The sequence below is a fragment of the Jaculus jaculus genome, chromosome 2 (genome assembly GCF_020740685.1).
Source record: "Jaculus jaculus isolate mJacJac1 chromosome 2, mJacJac1.mat.Y.cur, whole genome shotgun sequence".
Taxonomy (NCBI): Eukaryota; Metazoa; Chordata; class Mammalia; order Rodentia; family Dipodidae; genus Jaculus; species Jaculus jaculus.
The window spans coordinates 182,877,988-182,902,778 of NC_059103.1; the positions used below are offsets into that span (position 1 = coordinate 182,877,988).

At 36.7% G+C, this 24,791-nt stretch overlaps 1 protein-coding gene across 7 annotated transcripts in view; it reads right to left on the reverse strand.

Moving 5' to 3' along the window:
• The window catches only part of Csmd3 (CUB and Sushi multiple domains 3), a 1,124,273-nt gene that overhangs the window by 58,833 nt on the left and 1,040,649 nt on the right, over positions 1–24,791 (reverse strand). For all 7 annotated transcript variants that reach the window (XM_045143269.1, XM_045143267.1, XM_045143265.1 and 4 more), the window contains 7 exons: positions 23,986–24,171; positions 22,652–22,846; positions 20,598–20,771; positions 16,217–16,390; positions 5,962–6,135; positions 4,482–4,667; positions 214–387 (listed from right to left, as the gene is read on the reverse strand). In XM_045143269.1, the coding sequence (XP_044999204.1) occupies positions 214–387; positions 4,482–4,667; positions 5,962–6,135; positions 16,217–16,390; positions 20,598–20,771; positions 22,652–22,846; positions 23,986–24,171 (1,263 nt within the window). The remainder of the gene's footprint in view (positions 1–213; positions 388–4,481; positions 4,668–5,961; positions 6,136–16,216; positions 16,391–20,597; positions 20,772–22,651; positions 22,847–23,985; positions 24,172–24,791) is intronic.

Here is a 24,791-nt window from a genome sequence, read left to right on the forward strand (position 1 = left end):
AAAGTTCAAATTATAGTTCTGGAATTTATCATTTAAAAATCAGTGTCTTTTGCATCTGAATTTACAAGTTATTCTAGCAAATGTCTAACCAATATTTCTGGCTTCAACTGTGAAACTTTTAAAAGAAATATGCTATGCCATTAGATTATTTTGTGTATATATTAATAAAGATAATGTGATTTTACACACACTTTCCAATTTTCCAAGTAGTACCTGAGCAATGAGGTTGTGATCCACTCCAATGGCCATTTAACTGGCAAGTCCGTGATGAGTGGCCTAGAAGAGAGCGTTTTCCTGTGCAGGAATAGTGAACAGTAGACCCAAAAGTGTACTTCTCTCCAGACAGGACTGCATTGGGAGGAACTCCAGGGTGTCCACAGTCAATCACTACAATACATAATTATTTAATATAAAATTTTTTTATATCTCCTATCGAACAACCTGAACCAATCTGCATATAGAATACATTTTCAATTCAAACCTGTAAGAAATAAACATCTCTCTCAAGTATAAAAGTTGACATTGTAAATAGGCACGAGGCTCACTGTTATAGGAACTATTTGGGTAAATCCACTCATACTGAGCATGAGTTTAACACGAACGTGTCAGATAAGTACACATAAGCATGTTTTCATGATACTGTCAAGTCTGTGAGCTTGTGGAGAGTGAGTTTGCCCATGTATTTTATGCATAGGTTCAAAGCATGGATGCATCTGGACAAAGTTGATCAAGGACCTAGGTAGATTAGGCACATACCTAGGAAGCCATGCCAGATTCAACATGATACATACAGAAATTTAAAGGGAAAAAATTGTCATGACAAACATGAAGTGAAGATGGTTGGCATTGTCTGGGACCATTGCATTCCAGGTGTGCTGGACTAAAGAAAGGATGCAGCCTGGCATGGTGGTGCATACCTTTAATCCCAGTGCTTGGGAGACAGAGGGAAGAGGATCACTTCAAATTTGAGGCCAACCTGATAGTACATAGTGAGTGCCAGGTTAGTTTCAGATATCATGGAGATTGCTACAATGTGGTCACTTAAACCTCATAAGAAGAGAGATCCTAAATCTGCAGAGAAACCAGATCTCTATTCTGCCCACTTTGGCTCAGGAAGTATCATGGAAGAAGGGGTGAAAAGATTGTAAAAGCTTCAGGGTAGGTGGGAATAGCCCGAGCCTCCATCCCTAAGGAGACTGACTGAGGCTCTTGGTACCTACAATGAATTAAAGATCCTCAGGAGAACTGGGTTGGGGGAGAAGGATGTCTATGTGTGCAACCTTTCTTTAAAAAAATCAATAAATTAAAAAATATTAATTTGGCAGGATGTGGTGGCACATGCCTTTAATCCCAGCACTCAGGAGGTAGAGGTAGGAGGATTGCAGTGAGTTTGAGGCCACCCTGAGACTCCATAGTGAATTCCAGGTCAGTCTGGGCTACCATGAAACCCTACCTCAAAAAACCAGTACACACACACACACACACACACATATATATGTACATATATATACATATATATTGTATATGTATATATATATATGTACATACACACACACACACACACACACACACACACACATATATATATGTATATCTCAAGATGGCTTGATAAATATAAAATATGCTGTAAGTAATACAAGTTCATAAAATTATTAGGTAGTATAATCAAGAATCACCTGCACCATGATTTTTTTGACATATTAGTTCATTCTATAAATTATTTCCCTTGGCTACCATATATATAAATAAATATATAAATATAAATATATAAATATTTATTTATTTATATATATTTATATATATGTATGTATGTATTTATGTATGTATGTATTTTTTTCTTTCACACAAAGCCATTTTATTTTATTTATTTATTTTTTTGTTTTTGTTTTTGTTTTTTTAATTTTTATTAACATTTTCCATGATTATAAAAAAAATCCCATGGTAATTCCCTCCCTCTCCACCCCCATACTTTCCCCTTTGAAATTCCATTCTCCATCATATTACCTCCCCATTACAATCATTGTACTTACATATATACAATATCAACCTACTAAGTATCCTCCTCCCTTCCTTTCTCTTCCCTTTATGTCTCCTTTTTAACTTACTGGCCTCTGCTACCAAGTATTTCATTTTATTTTTTGATTTCAATGTAGTGTGTATATTTTCTGACACAGCCCTTCAACTAGGTGGTGTGGACAGAGACACCCAAACATTATTGCATGATTTTCTATGAGAGTCTTTAAGGGGATCGGGACATTAAAAACAAAGTTCAGTAATTGTACTATCATGCTTGGTATATAAGTCATGCAGCAGGGAACAAACTGAAAACTCTGCCTGCTATGTTTTGGAGAGGACGTGATCAACCTCCTTAAATAAACTTTTGTATTATCCAGAGGAAAACAAAAAGAAATCAAAAGATTGTAGAGCAGTTTTTATTGGCTAGAGGAAGCTTGATAAATTAATGTATGCTTCTTGTTAGCCAAACTTAGAAAAATTATTAAATGTAGTATCAAAGAATACTTAAGTAGACAGAGATTTAATGGACCCTTGGAGTACTTAGCATTCAACCTGAATGTGATACAAGAAATGAGAAATCAGCTGAGCATTGTGGTGCACGCCTTTAATCCCAGTACTTGGGAGGCAGTGGTAGGAGGATTGCCATGATTTGTAGCCACCCTGAGACTACATAGGGAATTCCAGGTCAGCCTGGGCTACAGTGAGACTCTGCCTTGAAAAAAAAAAAAAAAAGAAAGAAAGAAAGAAAGAAATGGGAAATCAAGAGGTATAAGAGTGCTAAAAAAAAAAAAAAACTGAAGAAAATTAGTTTTCTATGTCCTACAAAAAGATCTGTTTTAAGCCATTAATGATGTAGTAACACAAAATCAAGTAAGTATATTATTCAATTGGGTCAGCATAAAGTAATCAAATACCTTTTATAAATATATTACTTATTCATTTATGAGAGAGAAAGGGAGAGGGAGATAGAGAGAGAAAGACAGAATGGGCATGTCAGGGCCTCTTGCCACTGCAATGAACTCTAGACGCATATGTTGCCTTGTGTAACTGGCTTATGTGGGTACAAGGGAATCCAACTGGGGTCCGTTGGCTTTTCCAGCAAGTGCCTTCACCTCTAAGCCATTACTCCAGCACCAAATGCATTTTAATTAGCAGGCAAAATTACTGAATTATTTTTCTAGATGTGAATTTTTTTAGAAAAAGGGAAACTTTATGTCTTCACTACTACATGATTATTGTCATAAATGTTCATTCAAGATGGCTTGATAAATATAAAATATGCTGTAAGTAATACAAGTTCATAAAATAATTTTATTAGGTGGTATAATCGAGAATCACCTGCACCATGATTTTTTGACATATTAGTTCATTCTGTAAATTATTTCTCTTGGCTACCATATACAGCCTTAACCATTCTTTCAATTCAAGACTTATCAAATGACTAAACCCTAAAATGTATCTTTACTTCTAGCCTCTCCAAAACTTGGCTTATTTTTATCAATTTATTTTTCCTTCAAACATGACATAGAAATTTATTCTAAAATTTATTTTACTTATAATCTAAATTCCAAATGCAATATATGTTCTTATTCAGTGTTCACTGACTTGAAAGATATGAGTGTTATGATTATGCTTAATATGCCTTTATGTGATACATATCTAAGATCAATAAGGTTTTTTTTAAGTACCACCTTAGTTTAAATACACAAGTATTCTGAAGTCCAGAAACATGCTCTTATTAAGCTTAGTTAATGAAAAAAAGTTTCTGACTGAAATTGAAACTGATTCTTAAACATAAAGGTAAATCTGTAGAAAGCAATGTGATAGTACAGGACATGCCTTTAATGATTCAATGAGAGTAGGTTCTTCCCTAGGGCCTACATTTCCCCAGCCATTGCACTCACGAGCTCACAGCAGCTGTGGCTACCTGTAAAGGACCTGCACGTGACAGGGACAGACAACACTGGCCAGGGGAGGAACTTGGTATGCCACTTTCCTTCCAGGTGAGCTAGTGAAAGCTGTTGGTTGTTAGGGGAAGGGAATCATTCTCTTGCATGGCCATGGGTAAATGATGCCAAGGAGTACAGTGGCAGTGAGGGGATAGGGTGTGTAATGAGGCATATTGGGATGCAAACGTAACATATGAGTATGCAAAAGTCAACTCATAAATAATATCAGGAGCAAACAAAATACCCTTGCCGCTTTTGCAAAATTAATGTACAGAGTGGAGGCAATTTGCTTCTCATATTCCTTGTACTCTAAGTTCAGTTCAAGGAACTATAGTAGACACATTAATAATGGTGACATTAAACTTACTGAACACAACCAAGGGCAGTTTTGAAACAAATGAATCAATTCAGCCAACTTATATAAAAGTGTACATAGCTGTAGATATTTGGCAACAGTAAGCATGCACATTGTTTCCATGACACTTGTGAGAGGAACAGTTCACATTATCTACTTACTGATGCATTCTGGTAATGGTTTGTCCCATTGTCCATTTGGCTGACATATCAAAACTGAAGAGCCAAATAAGAAGTATCCTGGGTTACAGTCGTAGAACACCACAGTGCCATAGGTGAAATTCCCATGTTCTATTTTACTTTCTCGCTTGGAATTGGCTGGGATCCCAGGATCAGAACAATTGACCACTAAAACGTGGAACAATTTTAGTCATTTTTAGAAATACTATACAAATACTTACATATGCTAATTTTAGAAGCTTACAATTTAAATTCATAAGTAACTTTAATTAAATAAACTAGATATTCCCCACAGAAAATTAACCCATGTACTCTTGGGGAAATTGACTGAAAAATTAACCCATGAGCTCTTGGGGTGGTAGACTGAAAAATGATTGGATGAAAATATAGAAAACAAGGAATTAGGGTTTTTTTTTTTTTGTTTTTGTTGTTTGTTTTCTATTTGGTTGTTTGTTTTTTGGTAAAATTCTTTGAAAAATAGCCACTCCCCAAGAATTATGCTGAGTATAGGGGCTGGGGAGATGACTCAACAATTAAAGGAAGTTGCTTCCAAAGCCTGATAACCCAGGTTCAATTCCCTATTACCCACATAGATGCAGGAGTCTGTCTAGAGTTGTTTTTTGTTGTTGTTTAGTTTTTGTTTTTAATAGCAGCGGGGGACCCTGGCCTGACCATGCTAGCTTATTCTTATCTCCTCCCAAATAAATAAAAATATTTTAAAATAATTATGATGAGTATGGATTGAAAGAATATTACCATTTTAGCTATTGTTTAGCTGTTGGCCGCAAGGGGTTAAAACATGTAGAAAATGATAATCTGACAAAATGAAGCCTGACATACTTTACTGCAAAATTGAAATTAACTGAAGACCTTGCACTAATACACTTCTGTCTAGTGTACTTCAAATAAAGTCCTTATGTCAACTTCATGGTAAACAGGGACCCACAGAGATTTTCCTCACCAAATGATTTCATACTTGCAAAAAGTAAATTCTGTTAATTATGGAGTAAATTATATCAAGTACATTATTACATACACTCACAAATTATATATATATTGTTAAGCAAAAGGAAGGAAGGTCTGACAGTTTTGGCTTTTAAAAATGAAAGTTGCTGGGCGTGGTGGTGCATACTTTTAATCCCAGCACTCCAGAGGCAGAGGCAATATTGCCATGAGTTAAAGGTCACCCTGAAATTACATAGTAAGTCCTAGGTTAGTCTGCGCTACAGTGACAGTGTACCTCAAAAAATATATAAATAAGATAGAAATGAAACAAATTGAAAAAAAAAATAAAAGTTCTTAGTTTAAGAAAAAGGAAAGCATTTCTAATAAAATAACATTTTAGCTTTTAATTTTATTATTTGAAAATCTCTACTGCTCTACACAAGCTATTTTTGTTCTCTGTCTCTTACTTTCATAGATACTTTCCCATGTCCCCAAGAGGCCACAGTGAAATGGTTACCTTTGCATACAGGTGGAGGATGACTCCATTGTCTGTTGGCCTGGCACTGGGCTTTTGTAGGCCCTTGCATAACATACCCAATATTGCAAGAGAATGTTACCACATCGTTGAAGTTGAACCCATTTCCACTTGTTCTTCCATAAATTGGACTACCAGGATGACCACAGCTAACAGCTAAATCATTGTGGGGGGAAGGAGGAACACAGAAGAATACTTATCAATTTTCACACAATTACACTTAATCCTTTCAAACACAATGGAAAGATTATATGTGGCTATATATGTAAATTATGTTTACTGGTACAGACACAAAATATAAAAACTTATAAATCATACAATAGTAAGCAAAAATATAATAGGAAATGGAGAATTATTTGAACTTGTGGTAATTTAGATGACTTAGTACTTAGAAACTTGAATTTCACATCCCTATTTCATTCTCTATTCTTTAAGAAAAGAATGCTAAATTCGAAGTATTCTGGGGGATCTTGCAGTTTCTGTCATCAGCTAATAACAGAAAGGAACAATATTGGACTATTTGCCTTTGCTACTTAAGTGTGAGGGCTGAACTTTCTTGAAGGCATATTAAATTTCATACCAAAATTTCAGTTATGATATTATTTAGATAATAATTATATGAATAATAAATTGATAAGCCAAAGCAAACTATGTTAATTTGACTAGGTGATATAGACAGTAGCACATGCTATATCCCATCACACGGAATGCATCATTTTTGCTTTGGGATACTAATATTAAATTTCTCCAAGCCAATCAGTCTTACTGGATTAAAATTGTGATTAATGTTTGATTTTAATTTTACTTTGAAAGATGTCCTCAGATCAAGAGTTTATATAAGTTAGATCAATTTTATGTAGTGCAGGCTTCCCCAATTCCTGCATTTCTATGAACTGTTTTACTGTCAGCCCACTCTGTGAATTGGAGGAACTCCAGCATTGTCACTTCATAATTGGGTACGGTGAAAGACCACAGTCACTTTTAGCACTGGCGAAACAACCTGGGAGCAATTATTTTCAGCTATATTGTTAATGTCAACCTACTCATTTGCCAGTTTCACTGCATCTGATTACTGTTGAAATTACCAATAAAAAACCAGTTCCCCCCTCAGGGCTAATTCTCATTTATAGTCTCAATTATTCAACAAGAAAAACAGTGGTATTACTTGGCTGTGCTTGAATTTAGCTGAAAATAGCAATCTATGATAAATCTAAGCAGAATATTGATGCCTTTAAATCACAAACTGGTGGTGGTGGTGGTGTGTGTGATGACTTATTAAAGTGATTTGTACTGTTAATGATGTCCTTTTTCATCGCTTACCTCAAAACACACAAAAATATTTTCTATTAAATTTCTCCTGATTTCATAAGAATTTTTTATTTTTTATTTATTTATTTGAGAGCAACAGACAGAGAGAGAAAGAGAAAGAGAGAGAGAATGGGCACGCCAGGGCCTCCAGCCACTGCAAACGAACTCCAGACGCGTGCGCCCCCTTGTGCATCTGGCTAATGTGGGACCTGGGGAACCGAGCCTTGAACCAGGGTCCTTAGGCTTCACAGACAAGTGCTTAACCACTAAGCCATCTCTCCAGCTCATAATAATTTGATAATATGAGAATTTGTGAATATTACTTACATTAGCCATCGTTTAAAAAATGTTTTACTTTACTCACAATAAAAATAATATTGTACAACATGTTAGGGCCTGTGTGGCCCAGCCAGTGAGGAAATCTGCTTGTGGGGACTGAGTTGTCCTAGCAGGTGAGGGGATTGGTGTATGTAGGATCTGTGCCATCATGGAGAGTGTGGGGTTCTGTGTGTCCGGGACTTGGCCATAAGGGCAACTGAATATGTGGGGTGTGTCAGGGCTTATAAACTTGGGGCTTCTGAGGGGTTCTGTGTAGCTGGGGGCTGTGAACCCAATTGATGCCAACTTTACTGACTCTAGCTCTGGCCTGGTCCCTGGAACCTGGTGGCTAAAATCCCACTCTCCAATCCTAACCCCCACCTACACTAATGGTATCTGTCTACCAGTTCCCCCAAGACAAATCTCTCCTGCCCCAGACAGGAAACACAGGCATATCTGGCAACCACTTGCCAGAGGGTACCAGGTAAATGACTAAGACCTGCTCAGCTAGGCACAGTGGGAGAGCAGGGACAAGTGCTGAGGCCCCACAGGAAAGGCAAAGCTATGGTAGTGGGCTAAGCACGTTCCAGACTTCCAACCACAGCTCTCCTATGAACCACCAGCCCAGAGCTACAGCCATATATGCAAATTCCACAGCCCACATATCTGTGGATCCAATGCCCTAACACTGCCATCTGGGTTAAACCCAAACTAGAATACTCACTTAAGATCCTACAATGGCAAATACTCACTTCTTCCTTATTAAAATAACTTTTACCTCAAGATAGGTAGATATCAACACACAGACACACACACAGACACACACACACACACACACACACACACACAATGTGTGACATCAAACTGAGAGATCTCCACCAAGGCTGTGAAGTTCTACAAAGGTGACTCCAATGACATCAGGAGACAACAGAAATTGAATCCTAAAATGAAAGTACAATAAGCTTATTTACCCTGAACATGTAAATTGATGAATTGGAATCAAACCATCACAAAAGCAAGAACTGAATAGATGAAACCGAGTAGAATAATATCTTACAGCACATAGCTTCCATCACTAAGAATAATTAAATTTAAGTAAAACAGATATACCTCAAAAGGGAGATGAATGAATAGAAGGTTAATCAAAAAAATAGAGGATCTCAATGACCAGCTAAATCGGCTTAATGAAGACATAATTAAATGCAGGAATTAATTTCAACAAGCATCTAGAAAAGCAAATCATGACACAAAAGTGAAATTATATGAAGTGCTAGATACTATACAGAAAAAGACAACAGAAAATACAAGCCAAATAGGGTTTATAAAACCCTTCCTAGAGTTGATAAATAACAGAGTCAATCAGGTGGAAGATGGTACATCACATCTGGAAGACAAGACAGAAGAAATAGTTTGGGAGTCCAAAAGCTTTGAAAAGTTAAAAAAAAAAAAAAGTTATGTGAACAAAGCATGAGGGTACTATGCAATACCCTAACATGACCAAACATCTAGATCATGGGTATGCCAGAAAGGGAAGAAATTCAGACCAAAGGCATGGAGAACATAGTCAACAAAATATTGAAGAAAACTTTCCCACCCTCTCCAAAGAAAGACCCATCCAGATAAAAGAAGCTCACAGAACTCCAAACATACTGGACCAAAGAAGAAACTCTGCAAGGCACATCATCATTAAAACTCTAAACAATACAAACAAAGAGAAAGTACAGACAAAGAGAAAGCAGCAAGAGAGAAACAACATGTTACATGCAAAGGGAATTCCATATGAATCACCTCAGATTTCTTAATGAAAACTGAAAGCCAGAAGGGCCTGGAAGGGAACCCATGACTGGAACTGGGAACTATATGAGAATCCAATGGAGAACAAAATTATGGTCTCCAATGAAAAGCTCCCGCTAGTCTTTGGCCAAAAGAGGGGCACATCTACCAAAACCCCTCTAAATAACAATGCTTATTCTATTTATCTATGCTGACTTCATTCCCCTTTGGTGAATCTTTTTTTTTTTTTTTTTCAGATGGTAGCCAGACCTGAGGAGTTAAACCCCCTCCCACTTCAATCAAAACCCAGGTAAAACCACATACATGTTGGGATGAACAAGAGTGCTGCTTCCATGGTGATCCTGACAATCTGCACCAGGGTGACAGAGACAGACACTGAGGACACTCATCACATAACAAAGCAGAAATCCTGAAGCTTCTGGGAGCTTAACACTAGTAGATTTAAAGCACACCCACCATGAATCATGGAATTTTGTGGAAAAGGGGGCAGAAAGATTGTAAGAGCCATGGGCTGGGTCATCATGTCCATGGTCATCCACGCCCCCCTCCATGAATGCCTTGTGCTCTCACAACGCATACCCCACCACCACATGAGGAATGCCAGCAACTTCACTGAGGTGGGGAGGAGAAAACGATGGTACCAACACATGATGCTACCATATAAAGCATACTCTTAACCATGAGGAGGACTTGAGAAAATGGAAAGACTTCCCATGCTCCTGGATAGGCAGAATTTGCATTGTGAAGATGACAATCTTACCAAAGGCAATATAAATATTTAATGCAATTCCAATTAAAATCCCTACAGTGTTCTTCACAGGGATAGGAAAAAATGATGTCAAATTTCATATGGAAAGGCAGAAGGCCTCGCATATCCAAACATATCCTCAGCAAAAGAAATACCTCTGGTGGCATCACCATACCTGATCTAAAGCTATATTACAAAGCCATAGCAATAAAAACAGCATGGTACTGGCATATAAAACAGGAGTATAGACCAATGGAATAGACGTGAAGACCCAGGCTTTGGGTCAAGCAACTATAGTTACTTGATATGTGCAAAGGCCCGAACAATATAGGCTGGAAAAAAGACAGCATCTTCAACAAATAGTGCTGCACAAACTGGATAACCACATGCGGGAAACTGAAACTTGATCCACACATTTCACCATGCACTACACTCAAATCCAAATGGATAAAAGAACTCAATATAAGACCAGAACCTTGAATACTACTGGAAGAAAATTTAGGAAGTACTTTCCATGATACAGGAATGGAAAAAGAGTTCCAGTAGCTCATGATCTTAAACAGACACTCAACCAATGGGATCACATGAAGATGAAAAGTTTCTTTACAGGCAAGCATACAATAAGCAAAGCCAATAGATTATCCACACAATGGGAGAAAATATTTGCGGGTGATTCAACTGATAGAGGCCTAATCTCTAGAATTTACAAAGAACTCAAAAATCTAAACAGTAAGAAGTCAAACACCCCACTTACAAAATGTGGCAAAGAGATGAACAGGCAGTTCACAGAGGAAGAAATACAAATGGCAAACACACACTTAAGAAAATGTTCATCATCCCTAATCATCAGAGAAATGCAAATAAAAACAACTATGAGATTCCACCTAACCCCAATAAGGATAGCAAACATCAAAAAAATCAAATGAAAATAAATGCTGGTGAGAATGTGGAGAAGTAGGAATATTCATCCACTGTTGGTGGGAATGTAGGATGGTACAATGACTTTATAAACAATATGGAGACTCCTGAAATAGCAGATTATAGAGATACCAACAGACCCAGTTATTCCCTTACTGGGCATCTCCCCTAAAACCTTCAAACCACAGGCCAGAGAGATTTGCTCAACCATGTTTGTAGCGGCTCAATTCGTAATAGCTAAGAGCTGGAGTCAATCCAGTTGTGCATCACTAGAAGAATGGATAACTAAGCTGTGGTATATCTACACAATGGAATTCTACACAACAGTAAGAAAAAAATGACACAAAGAAATTTGAGGAAAAATGGATGAACCTGGAACAGATCATATTCAGTGAACTTACCCAGTCACAGAAAAAAAATCACCACATAGTCTCACTCATCCACAGCACCTAACTGGAATCTACCCAAGATACCTTACATACCCAGAAAGCATCTCATGGACTAGACACTACGATGGACAGGGAGGGGGGGAGGGCATCCAAGAGGTGGGAAACACTAATCTAGACCCAAATGACAATGGTACCATAAAAATCTACTTCCTAAAAGGCAGACCAAATGTTTGAACCTTTACCAGGCCCTTACAGGAAATACCTGAACCACAAGACACTGGAGAGGGTAGGACCAAGTCTAACCTAAATCTTCTACATCTTCCCTCCCTCCCTCTCCCTCTCCCCCCACCCCAACTCTTTTATATTGGTTATATTTTTCCACACTTTCTTAGTGGGCACTGACCTGTAACTCCTATTACCAGCATGGGGATATCATCCACAATGAGCTTTTGATCAGAGAAACCTACAAGGTCTCCTAAAAGAATGACAGATTTCTGTCAGAGTACTTGATGGCCTACCAAAAGTTAGTGGTAAGACCCTAGTGCTGAAGACACCATATGCAGCTGACACGTAAAATGGAATGACATGGCTGGAGGCCAGGAGAGGGTCAGTCCCCAGACAGTCAGCGTGTCTAGTGCCAGAAGGTGCTACATGGGCGACTAGGGGAAATGACCAATATCTGTCTAAGCAACTCATGGTCTAACCTACATAGCAGTAAATAACCTGGTGTGACGCCCGCGCAAGTGCAGTAGTGGCACACAGTCATGGTGGGGAACCAACTGCTCTTGGCTAACTGATTCCCTCAGTGGTATGGGACCCATAACTGGAGCTGGGAAACCAGTCAGAATCATATCCAAACATAAACCCTCTCTCTAATATCAAGATACCATCAATCATTGGCTACAAGAGGGCCTACACCTATTAAACTCTCTACAAAAAAAGTAAGGATTATCTCATTGGTCCTGGTGCTAACTTACTCTCCATTGGAAAATCTGCTTCTCTTTTTCAGATAGATGCAGGTCCTAAGGAGAGAGCCACCTCATCATACCTCAAAAGGGCCTGGCTGTAACTAAGGAAAATTGATGAAACAAGCAAGGGTGCTGTTTTCCTGATGATCAGGATACCAGCACAAGGGGGAAGGAGACCAATATAGAGAAAAACCAACTCCTACCAAATCAGAGAGCCAGAACCTCAGAGGCCCCAACACCTCATCACTGAAGCCGACCAAAAATGAACTCAACATGGCTCAGGGAAATTTTGTGGAAGAGGGGGCGGAAATAATGTCAGAGCCACATGTTGTGTCAGGATATGTAGGACATTTATATACCAATAACTGTGGGCTAACTCCACAATGCATGACCCATATACCTCAACAAGGATAGGCCAATGGGGAGGGGTAGGTCACGGATGAGCCTAATAATGGTACCAAACTGCCTGTATTTGCTGAATAGAAAACTCATAAAAAATACATATAAATAAAAAATAAATTAAATAAATAAGAATTTAAAAAATTTAAAAATGAAAAAAAATGAGCAGAGTGAGAAGACTGCACAGCTGGTAATAATTTTGTTTCATTTAAAATAAAAATAAATATAACTTAGAAAACAAAAAATAAATTATTTCACTGAAGCATCAATAATGTCTATCCATTATTCCATGATGCCATTGAACTATATTGATGGTGATACTATAGATTATTAAACTATATATATATATATATATATATATATATATATATATATATATATATATATATATATATAAACTTTGTATGAACACATCATGCACTGATCATTTCCCTCCTCCCTGTCCCTAATCCACTGACAGCACTCCTCAGTGGGATTGCTGGTATTCATCATGGGATTGTGAGTTATGAGTTGTGTGTACAGTGATAGAAAACACTAACTGAGCTGCTTTATGAAAATGGTCAACAATGTTGTGAGAAAGCAGGGGACACTGCTATACTAAAACAACCAGCATGACAAGACGGACTCAACTGTGAAGTGATGCATCTAGCCTCGATGAGTAACCAATGGCTCTGTGATTGGCTAAAAGATCCATTCTGAGGAATGGAACCCCATACCTGGAGCTGAAAACCAAGTGAGAATCCTATGGAGAGCAAGATTATGCATTCTAACAAGACTTTTCCACTAGGTTTTGTCCAAAACATAGGCTACAACCTTCAAGGTCTCTCTGAATTAGTAATTCTTACCCCTTTAACCTATGCTGATCCCACTGTCCATTGGAGATTTTTTTTTTTCAGATGTCAGCAAGAACTGAGGACAACCAAAATCTATCAATAAGACAAAACGAAAAGATAGCTGACTCCATGGCAGGAGATGAACCAGCCCTCACATGTCAGCTAGGGTCCAGGTGAAACCATAGAGGAATTGTCAAGGTAACCATGAGTGCTGCCATAGCCAGCCTGACAACCTGCCAGGGTGATGGGGACAGACCCTGTGGATACTCAAAAGGTACCAAAGTAGAAATCCAGAAGCTCCTGAGAGCTCAACACTAAAGTAGATGTAAAACACATTCATTGTAGCTCAGGGAATGTTGCAGAAAAGACAGAGGAAAGATTATAAGAGCCACAAGGTGGGAGGGAACATGCAGAGGCATCTCCCTGACACAATGGCTGACTGCTGCTCTCACAATTCATAAAAAATATTTTAATATAACACACAGTTGGGTATGGGAATTACATAAAATTGGAATATATGGATAATTAAATTTAGGGTCAAGAATAGAACACATGATATTATGCATCACGTACTTTTGAGGATATACTACAGTAAGAAAGCATGGTGATGATGAACTAGGCTTTTTCAATAATATTTACTTTTTTACTTTAGCTGTCATAATAAATACATAAATCACCAGACCCAGAAAGCCTGCCTTTCCTGCCCAATACAAAAAATGCATTCCCTAGTGGCCTTCTTCCTCAATTTTTTCTCTTCTACGATGAAACCAGACAAGTCAATGTGACCGACTGAGTCAAGGATGTCCTCAATAAGAAGCTCTAAAGGATGTAGCATCAGTGAGAGTTCTGAGTAATCCTTTAGAGTTTTTATTTTAGTTTTCTTTTCACAATTTTTATTAACATTTTCCATGATTACAAAAAATATCCCATGGTAATACCCTCCCTCCCCCCCCCCCGCACTTTCCCCTTTGAAATTACATTCTCCATCATATCCTTAAGAGTTTTACGATACACTGAACTGGGTTATACAAACACAGGAAGTTGGTGAGAAGACACATACTGATAAACGCAAACAAAGCAGATGTTCACTATCCTGTGTATCCATCACAGGCACCGACTTTTAGCCTGAATAGCCTGCAGCCAACCAGATGATAGAGAGAATCAACTCTGTCCAGAGAACTGATGTGTGATGTGTGGCCCAGGTGGGGGGATTTTGACAATTTCCCACAATGCCTTGGGTTTGATTCCATCAACACTGACACACAAAAATAGACAGAACCCCTTCTTCACACTCTCACACACATGCACAGTGATTCTTGTCCAGTATAAAGATGCTTTGGCATTATATGACCTATCTCCTACCTTGAGGGATTCAGGTTCTCAAGTTAGTGATCACTAGGTAACAATAGTTGTTACCAAATGAAACAAAAAAATCCCTTCATATTACCACAGAATATATATATGTATATATATATTTATGATGGGTTTTCAAATTTAAAAGGGCTACTACTACACTGGCACCTTAAATTGTTGACTTTCTGTATGATGGGACTCCAGTCAAGGAAGAAAATACTGTGAATTAACTCACATAATTAACAGTGGGATTGAAATGATAATTGCTCTTCATGTCTTTCTTTTTTTCTTAAAATGACTGCGAAGTCACTTCTTTTTTTTAAATTTATTTATTTATTTATTTATTTATTTGAGAGCAACAGACACAGAGAGAAAGACAGATAGAGGGACAGAGAGAGAGAATGGGTGTGCCAGGGCTTCCAGCCTCTGCAAACGAACTCCAGATGCGTGCGCCCCTTTGTGTATCTGGCTAACGTGGGACCTGGGGAACCAAGCCTCGAACTGGGGTCCTTAGGCTTCACAGGCAAGCACTTAACCACTAAGCCATCTCTCCAGCCCACTCTTCATGTCTTATTTCATGACTTTTCTGTTTTATTATACTTTATCAGAATATAATTTGATAGAATAACTATAGTATCCTAATTGTTAGAATACATTGACTGGAAGGATTTTCCACTATAGAAAGCTTTGCTATCAGAATAATTTTGATACAGTTGCATAATAGTGTTAAAAGCATTAAATCCTTATATTAAAAATGTGTTCTCGCCTGGCGTGGTGGCACATGCCTTTAATCCCAGTACTTGGGAGGCAGAGGTAGGAGGATTGCCGTGATTCAAGGCCACTCTGAGACTCCATAGTGAATTCCAGGACAGCCTGGGCTAGAGTGAGACCCTACCTTGGGAAAAAAAAACAAACAAACAAACATGTGTTCTGAGTGTACACTTCATGTGAATACTGATGTTGCTGAATTATAAATAACAGAAAATCTGATATTTTTTCCTACTTCCCCAGTGGATGTTTATATATGCTCCTGAACTCTGCCCTTGATAAGTACTATAGCATAGTGTTCAAGAACAGATTATGTACATTTAGTTTACAATGCCATCTACATATAGTATGTAAGCAAAAGTATCTTTTGGGTATAGGGGTGTTCGATTCTTCATACCATGAGATAAGAGTTATCTAATTCCTTTTATCATGCTTACTTACGCACACAGGATGGGAGTTGACCAGACCAATTGTGATCCTGTTGACATATCCGCACAGAAGAGCCAATCAACCGAAAACCAGGATTACACTGATAGACAACTGTGTCTCTGTATCCGTAATTTTCTCCTATGACTTGACCATTCACAATGAGTTCTGGAATTCCACAATGTCCCGCTGAAATGTGTGAAAAACAAACAAACAAACAAACAAACAAACAACAACAAAAAGTATTTTGAATATTGTGGTTGGGCTTTCTTGGACTTTTATATACAAATAAAACTTCAATAAGGTTTTAAATTTTACTTCGGAATACATCATGAGTAATTCACACAGAATTTATGGTATGAAGTAGCTCTAATACATTCATCAGAAAACATTGCTTCAAATAAAGCAAACTTATGGTGACATGTCATTTCAGCATAAGAAAATGAAGATATGTAAAATTTGAGGAATGCAGATAAATAAATGGCTTCTAACTGAAATTTCCTTACTGAAAATTTGTAAATATTTTACATGACAGTTTTGTTTTGGTACTGGGGATTGAACACAGGGCCTGTGAATGCTAAATGAGCACTTTACTCTTGAGCTACATCCCTAGCATGATTTAAGTGTTCTTATTAGAAAGGAGAAAGGTTCATAATCAATGACATAAAAATTTCACCTTATAAAGAATGAAGAAAAAATAAGACACATAAAATCACATTAAGTAGACAGATGAAAATATTTAAGACAATTACAAAAATACAAGAATTAGAAAAACAATCTAGAAATAGAGACACCCAAGCAATAGAAATCCTAAGATAAAAATTCTTCATTTTAAAAGAGCACCATTTAAAAAAAATATTTGTATTTATTTATTTGCAAGTAGAAAGAAAGAGAGAGATAGGAAGAGAGGATGGGGGAGAGAATAGGTGTGGCAGAGCCTCCAGCCACTACAAATGAATTCCAGACGCATGTGCCACTGTGCATCTGGCTTTATATGGTATTGAGGAAATGATCCAGGTTGTTAGGATTGGTAGGCAACCATGTTAATTTAATCACTGAGACATTTTTTTCTGCCAAACCAAAAATTTCAAACTACCCAACCTTATCAACACAAAACAGAACAGTTCAAATTCACCAGAGACAAGTGTATCACTACAAAATCTGCAAAAACTAAAACAAGAGAATAAGATGATCACTTGTCAATACATTGAACAGTTCAGAAGGAAAAGAAAACTTTCTTGAATATTACAACTGACCAAATGAATAAGAGATAAAATAGTAAATAGGAACTTTCCTTTACTTACTAAAGTATTTGAATTACTAAACAAATATTGGTCCATAATAGCCTTAGCAAACTTTGAAAATTTAAGAACAAATGTAGTTGTTACATTCAAATATTTAAAGGAAGAACAAAATCAATTTTATTCAAAGATTTTTAAGAAAATTGTAGAGAAAGAAAATAAATGAGTCCTTAATTTGTTCTATGAGGCATCACACCCATAGTAAAACATGCAAATGACCTACAAAATAGGCCAGTATCTTTTAATGTTAAGTTTCTTAAAAGCATTTAAGAAACTATATCTGGCAACATATAGAACTAAGAATTCATTCAATATTGTTGACTCTGGGGTCTCCTCCTTTTTAAGTGCTTCTATCTTATTTTTTCCTGACCCAACAATGGAAAATTCTAAAACTAAAATAGCTAATTTTTCCCTCAAAAACTGTTTCCACCCCCACTTACTTTCCCTAATGGACATAATAATAGCCACCCCAACTTCCTGCTAATGATATTAACTAATTGCACCCCTCTAATCTCCTCCTTTCCTTCTTTTTACAGGGACTATAAGTACAGCAATCTGTGAGGGGAAGCCAGAGATGGCCTTCATCATCCTCCCTTGGTGTTTACCCCAAGTAAACCCAGTCCTACTGTTGAGCCACTCCCAGGTGCTGGGGTTAAAGGTGTGCACCACCATGCTCCATTCACATTTTTACAATATTTCTATTTATGTATAAACAGAAAGAGAGAGAGAAGAGAGACAAAGATCTCCAGCCACTGCAAACAAATTCCAGATCCAGGCGCCATTTTGTGCATCAGACTTTAACACGGGTCCTGGGGAATCAAACCAGGGCTGTTAGGCTTTGCAGGCAAGCGCCTTAATCAATGAGCTGATCTCCACAGCCCATTTCTTTTTAAAATAGTAGTTTGGTTGCCTAAAAGTAAACATTTGCAAGTCTTTCTTGACAATGTCTTTATACCATAGGCATGTCACTGCATATATTCTGTCCCAGAATAAAACCAGAAGGGAAGAAAATAATAAACAGATATTGATGTCTAGCTAATGATTAATGATGATATATAGAAAACATACTGGTAGAATGGTATATCGTGGAAAGAAGTATAGCTAAACATGGTGAAATACTAGCTGTATCAAATAGATCAGGGACATATGAGGGTCCAGTGTTCAATATCTTTTCAATTAAGAAACTCATAAAAATGCTGAGGAGTTGGAAATAAAGCACGATTCTTCAAGAAATAACCAGAAGAATATTCATGTGTCTGTTCTAAGTTGGGATTTTAGAAATTCAAACATTGACAGTGACTAAATCTTTGAGGTTAATTTCTAGCACAAGCCAGTTGGATTTCATTGTTGGAACTCATGTAACTCCAGAAACATACATTTGGATTTATATTAGATGCCAGCAATATATCTACTACAATATATGCTGTTGTCTTCATGGCCTTAAGGGCCCATAAATATTCCTGCTATGCCTGTCTTTCCAGGGAATATAATTCTATTCTAAACATGCCAGTTAAGCTATATACATTTTATAATACTTGTGAACAGTATATGATACACAGCAATTATTTATCAAAAAGTATATTCACAAAATGTAGCATTTAGAGTAGTTTACATATAACTTTTCAAATTATAAGCAAACTAAGCTGTAGTCCATACAACATTAAGAAGTTTTAAATTTAATTAATAAATAGGCTAATATGGAACAATTTGATTTGTTTACTATTATTTATGTCTAATATGCAAATATCTCTAGTCTGACAAACAATCTACTGTCACTAGGTTTTCAAATATGCTTATTAAGAAAACTGAGCCCAAGAAAGGAGAAAAATAACTGTGTTCTCTAACTTCTAGCTATACCCTTTTATGTTTCAAATAAGGACTGAATACAGTATTCAATTGACCTTGTTAAATTATATTCTGTTCTTCCATTTGTTTTTAAATAATAACTAACTTTTTTACATTAAAAATGTGCAAGGTTTGCCATTTACAATAATTAGCAGTTTCAAAGGACACAGAAGATACCAAAAGACAAGTGAATTAATCATGCAAAAAATTACCAAATTCAGTATTTTACATTATATCCTGAAATTGCTTTAAAGAAAATGAGACATTAATCATAGTATTTTCTTAATATCAAGAAAATTATTGAAGTGTTTTAAAATAAAGATGAAGTATAAATCATAATATTCCTTTCATTATAAAAGACAGTGGATAAAAGAGCTAGGTAAGTTTGTTTTACTCAACAGGTTTAAAAAAAAAAAAATAGAGGAGCCGGGCGTGGTGGTGCACACCTTTAATCCCAGCATTCGGGAGGCAGAGGTAAAAGGCCACTCTGAGATTGCATAGTAAATTACAGATCAGCCTGGACTACAGTGAGGCCCTACCTTGAAAAACCAAAAAACCAAAAAACCAACACATATATATCCCTAAGGCGTGACGCAGGGAATTGTCCTAGCCTAAATTCAGGTTCAAGGATAGATTACTGAGGTGTAGTGGCTCGCACCTATAATCTCAGCACTTGGGAGGTTGAGATAGGAGAATCACCTTGAACTCAAAGCCAGCCTGGGCTCTGGAAACACTACTCAAACTCCACCCCAACAACAACAACAACAACAACAACAACAGAGACTTCAAATGTATAATAGAAAGAGTTTTACATATGCTGAAATCTTATAAAAAATAAAAGGGTAGAATCACATTCAAATATAAACAATGTTTTTTAGTGACCAACTTAAACAAATAGGTGAAAGGAGAGCGGACCATGATTTTGAGTGAATTCACAGCTGTGGCAATTAATGCAGCTAAGTAGCAGACATAACTTTCAACAAATAGTTATCACCTAATTCTCATTATGCCTGGAGGAAAATGTGTCTTTCCTTAATAACATAAGACTCTCATTAGAAATACCACTTGATTAACTTTAAAGGTTATCTGCTTAATAGATCTTCTAACATGAGCTATTTTTAAAGGTAAGTATTTTCTGATTTCTAACAACCTTTCTGATTGAATAAAAGTCATCATTTCATGTTATGTTTTGTGTGTGTGTGTGTGTTGGGGTTGGTGTTAAAATGAAACAAACAAAAAAAAATCTGTACCTAGACATCTGGTCTCTGACCCACTCCACAAGCCAGAGGACAGGCATTCCCGGACAGCAGAGCCCACCAGCATGAATCCAGAGTCGCACGTGAAGATGGCTGTGGAGCCATATGATGTTTGTGTTCCGATCTTATTTCCATTTGGAGGGGTGGGCAATTCTCCACAGGAGATAACTTAAAGATAAAAAATAAGTGAAAATACTTGAAGACATAGTCAATATGCATTTGTTGAAAAAACATTGAATCTATTTAAATATCATCATTCATCAACACAATTATAATGTTGGGCAGCCAAACAAACCCTATACCTATAATGAGATTATGAGCATAATTTTCAAATCACACAATATTAACAAGTAAAGGACTATCAACTGATATGTTTGTTCTTATTAAACAATTTTTATCTTATTTATTTATTTATTTAAGATAAAGGAAGAGAGAGGAAGAAAGAGAGAGAGAGAGAGAATGGGTTCCCCAGTGTCTCTAGTCACTGCAAACGAACTCCTGATGCATGTACCATGATGTGCATATGGCTTATGTGGGACTCAAAAAATGGAGCCTTGGGGCTGGAGAGATGGCTTAGTGGTTAAGCACTTGGCCTGTGAAGCCTAAGGACCCCGGTTCGAGGCTCAGTTCCCCAGGTCCCACGTTAGCCAGATGCACAAGGGGGCGCACGCATCTGGAGTTCGTTTGCAGAGGCTGGAAGCCCTGGAGCGCCCATTCTCTCTCTCTCTCTCCCTCTATCTGTCTTTCTCTCTGTGTCTGTCACTCTTAAATAAATAAATAAATAAATAAATAAATAAATAAATAAATAAATAAATAAATAAATAAATAAATGGAGCCTTGGTCTGTAAGCTATGCAGGCAAGTGCCTTAAGCATTAAGTCATCTGACCCACCCTTAAATAATTTTGTTTATCATCAAAATTTTATTTTTATTTATTTATTTGTTTATTTGACAGAGAAAGAGGAAGTGAGAGAGAGAGAGAGGGAGTATGGGTGCACCAGGGCCTCCAGATACTGCAAACCAACTCCAGACATGTGTGCCTCCTTGCACATTGGGCTAATGTGGGTCCTAAAGAATCTAATCTGGGTCCTTTGGCTTTGTAGGCAAATGCCTTAACCACTAAACCATCCCTCCAGCCTCCAAATTTTATTTAGATAATTGATTTTTTTAGAAGTCAAGCATGTTTCTGTTTTTATTTTTTTTTTTACAAGGGCGATATAGATGCGCTGGGTACAAATTATGTGTTTGAAATTGACAGCCTAGTGTTTTCTGGCAGAGTAAATATTGACTATGGTGAAAATAGGTGAAAGAGATTTCAACTGACTGTTGTATAGTTAATGAGGTGACCTGTTCTATACCCAGGTCAGTTATAAGACTGTTGGGAAAAAATCTGAGATTTAAAAAATTAGATTAAATATTATTTTATAGATTCTTGTGACTCTGATTCTAGCTGGTATTTCAAAGATGTCATAATATTTAATAATTCTAAGGAATAGGTATTTTAATTGTTATGGTTATGTAATGGAAGGACACAGGAACTAAATATTAGATAGCATGGTGAGTAAATTCAAGGGATTTTATATTTCCTGGGCAGAGTACCATCAGTTTCCTTTATAACATATGTGTCCTTTTCAGCATATGTAAAAGGCAAAAGCATGGTCAAGTAAATAGTTTGTAACAGCAAATACAACATAGTTGCTGCAGTAATAATACATTTTAAAATCACCAATATGATTTTACATCCAAAGCTCATGACCTTCCACAAATATGTGCACATAAAATATAACTTGGAAACTTTAAAATGTAATGAGAATCATTATATTAGTCACAGCACCTCAGTGGGCATGAGGGTGCATACCCCCTTCCGTCCCAGCCACTGGGGAGTCAAGAAATTGCTTGATCCCAGGAAGTGCAAACATTAAAATCTCATCTTAGAAAACAACATAAAATATCTCAATATTGATTTAAATTGTTCTGAAAGGAAGTGATTCAAACAACTTAATCTCCAAATCTAGCTTCTAAAATAAGCTGAACATGGTGGGTACTTACTCTGGCAGTATGGTCTCTCATTTCTCCAACTCCATGTACCATTAGGAAGGCACTCAATGGAAGCAGGGCCTAGTCCATGGTAACCAGGGTCACAGCTGAAAACCACCTTGGTTTTGTATTCATAATGTGATCCATTCACAATTCTCCATCTTCCATGTTCCAAGGTAAAGGAATTAATGCTCGGACATGTAACAACTGCACAAACAGAATATAAATGCCAACAAGTCAGTGATGCCTACCAATGACTTAACTTTAGCTAATGTCTTTTCCAACCTTAATTAATTCATGAGTGTGCTGTACTAAAGGCTATTTATTCTTTATTTCTTTTCTACATCAATTACAATCCTTTTTCCTACTTGCACTGTTACAGCTGTGCTTCCTTGAACTCACTCGGCTGATTCACAGTTCAGAGACTATATATACATTGCTCTATCCACCTAGAATCCCAGTTACTGCTTGCCCTATGATTACTTAGTTTTTAGTCAGTTTTTCAGAACTGCATGATTAGGAAAGTTGTTTGGTGATAATAGTCTTTTATATATAAGTGCTTTGATATCAACATTATTCTATTCAAAATTTACTGAAGTGGAACCATTATTAGGCACCTAACTAAGTACAAATAATCTACCACTCCACATCTAAAATGAAACCATGAGGTTAAAATTCCAGCAATATACAGGAAGAAACAATTAAAACACAGAACATCAAAGCTGTCATTTAAGCCAACCTTTTCCTTTTGAGTTCCTTTGGTTACCAATGTCGATATCAGATTGCTACATAATATTCATTATTCTACTATAGTCATAATAACAATGGGAGACATTCTAGAATCAATTTACCTTAACAATTATATATATATATACACATATATATGTATGTATATATATATATACGTATATATATATGTGTATATATATATGTATATATATATGAAACTCAGTCTCATTTTATTTTTATTTATTTTTATGAAGTCAGAGCACAATATATTAAAATATAATCTTGTTAATAAAACTGTAACAATGTTTTCAAAGGTCTTTATATTGAAATGGTGACAACTGACATTTTTTTTTCCAAGGTGTAAGTTTGCTACATAAATTGAAAAATCACATGTTGTTTTGGAAGAAATATGCTGGAGTTTTCCAAAAAAATACTGAAACAACTTTTTTCTTGTTTTCTTGTACTTGATAGTACAAGACAAATCAATCAACTATTATTTCCCTCTTAGGATACTTCATTTCAGGGATTGATCTTAAACATTGAGATGCACATCAAATATGTACCTGTAGAAGACACAAATAGAGACAAAAATGATGAGAGGTCTTCAGTATACGCACCAACACAGCGAGGGGTCTTGTTGTGATGGCTCCATGTTCCGTCCGACTGGCACACGGCGGAGGTGAGCTCCTTAGATGACAGTCTGTAGCCGTCGTTGCAAAAGTACGTGACCCGAGTTCCCACCAAGTAGTCTGTGGTGAGTATCCCTCCATGTATTGGAGCTTTGGGAATCCCACAGGAAATGGCTAGAATAAAATATACAATTTCATATAAACAAAAAAAATGTGTAATGCCCTGAATAAATATGCTAAGTTGCAAAGGTAGATGAATTTAAAATAAAGTGAAAAGCTCCATTTCATTGATATAAAACTGCCAAACTTGCATGGCAGGGTTCCCATGGCTGAAAAGTTTGTTCTTTTGTAAATTGGTGTCTTACACATTTTGAATGCAAAAGAAGTAATACTAACTTAAGGAATGATGCAAGCAACCTAAAACATTCATGTTACTATCCATGCTTATAGTTGGAAAACTTATAAAATGCTGCCTGTTAAGAAGGTGTTGATGCTTATATTTTCATAGGCGTTTGGGGAATGCTCATGTGTATTATGTAACCTCTCAACTGCACCTCTGCCAAACATCATGCTTTAAGTGACATTAGGACAAAAAAATGACTAAATAACTAAATAACCTTAACATTATTAGGGTAGCATAGGGCACTTAGTCCAAAGTAAAATGAATAAAGTTAAATTGTGTAAGTTCCACATCTATGTTTAAAATGTAATGGTTATATTGTTTAACTAAGGAAAAAGACAATATGCAAGTGACAGGACTGACAACTGCTGTGTACAAATAGCTTTCAATGCAG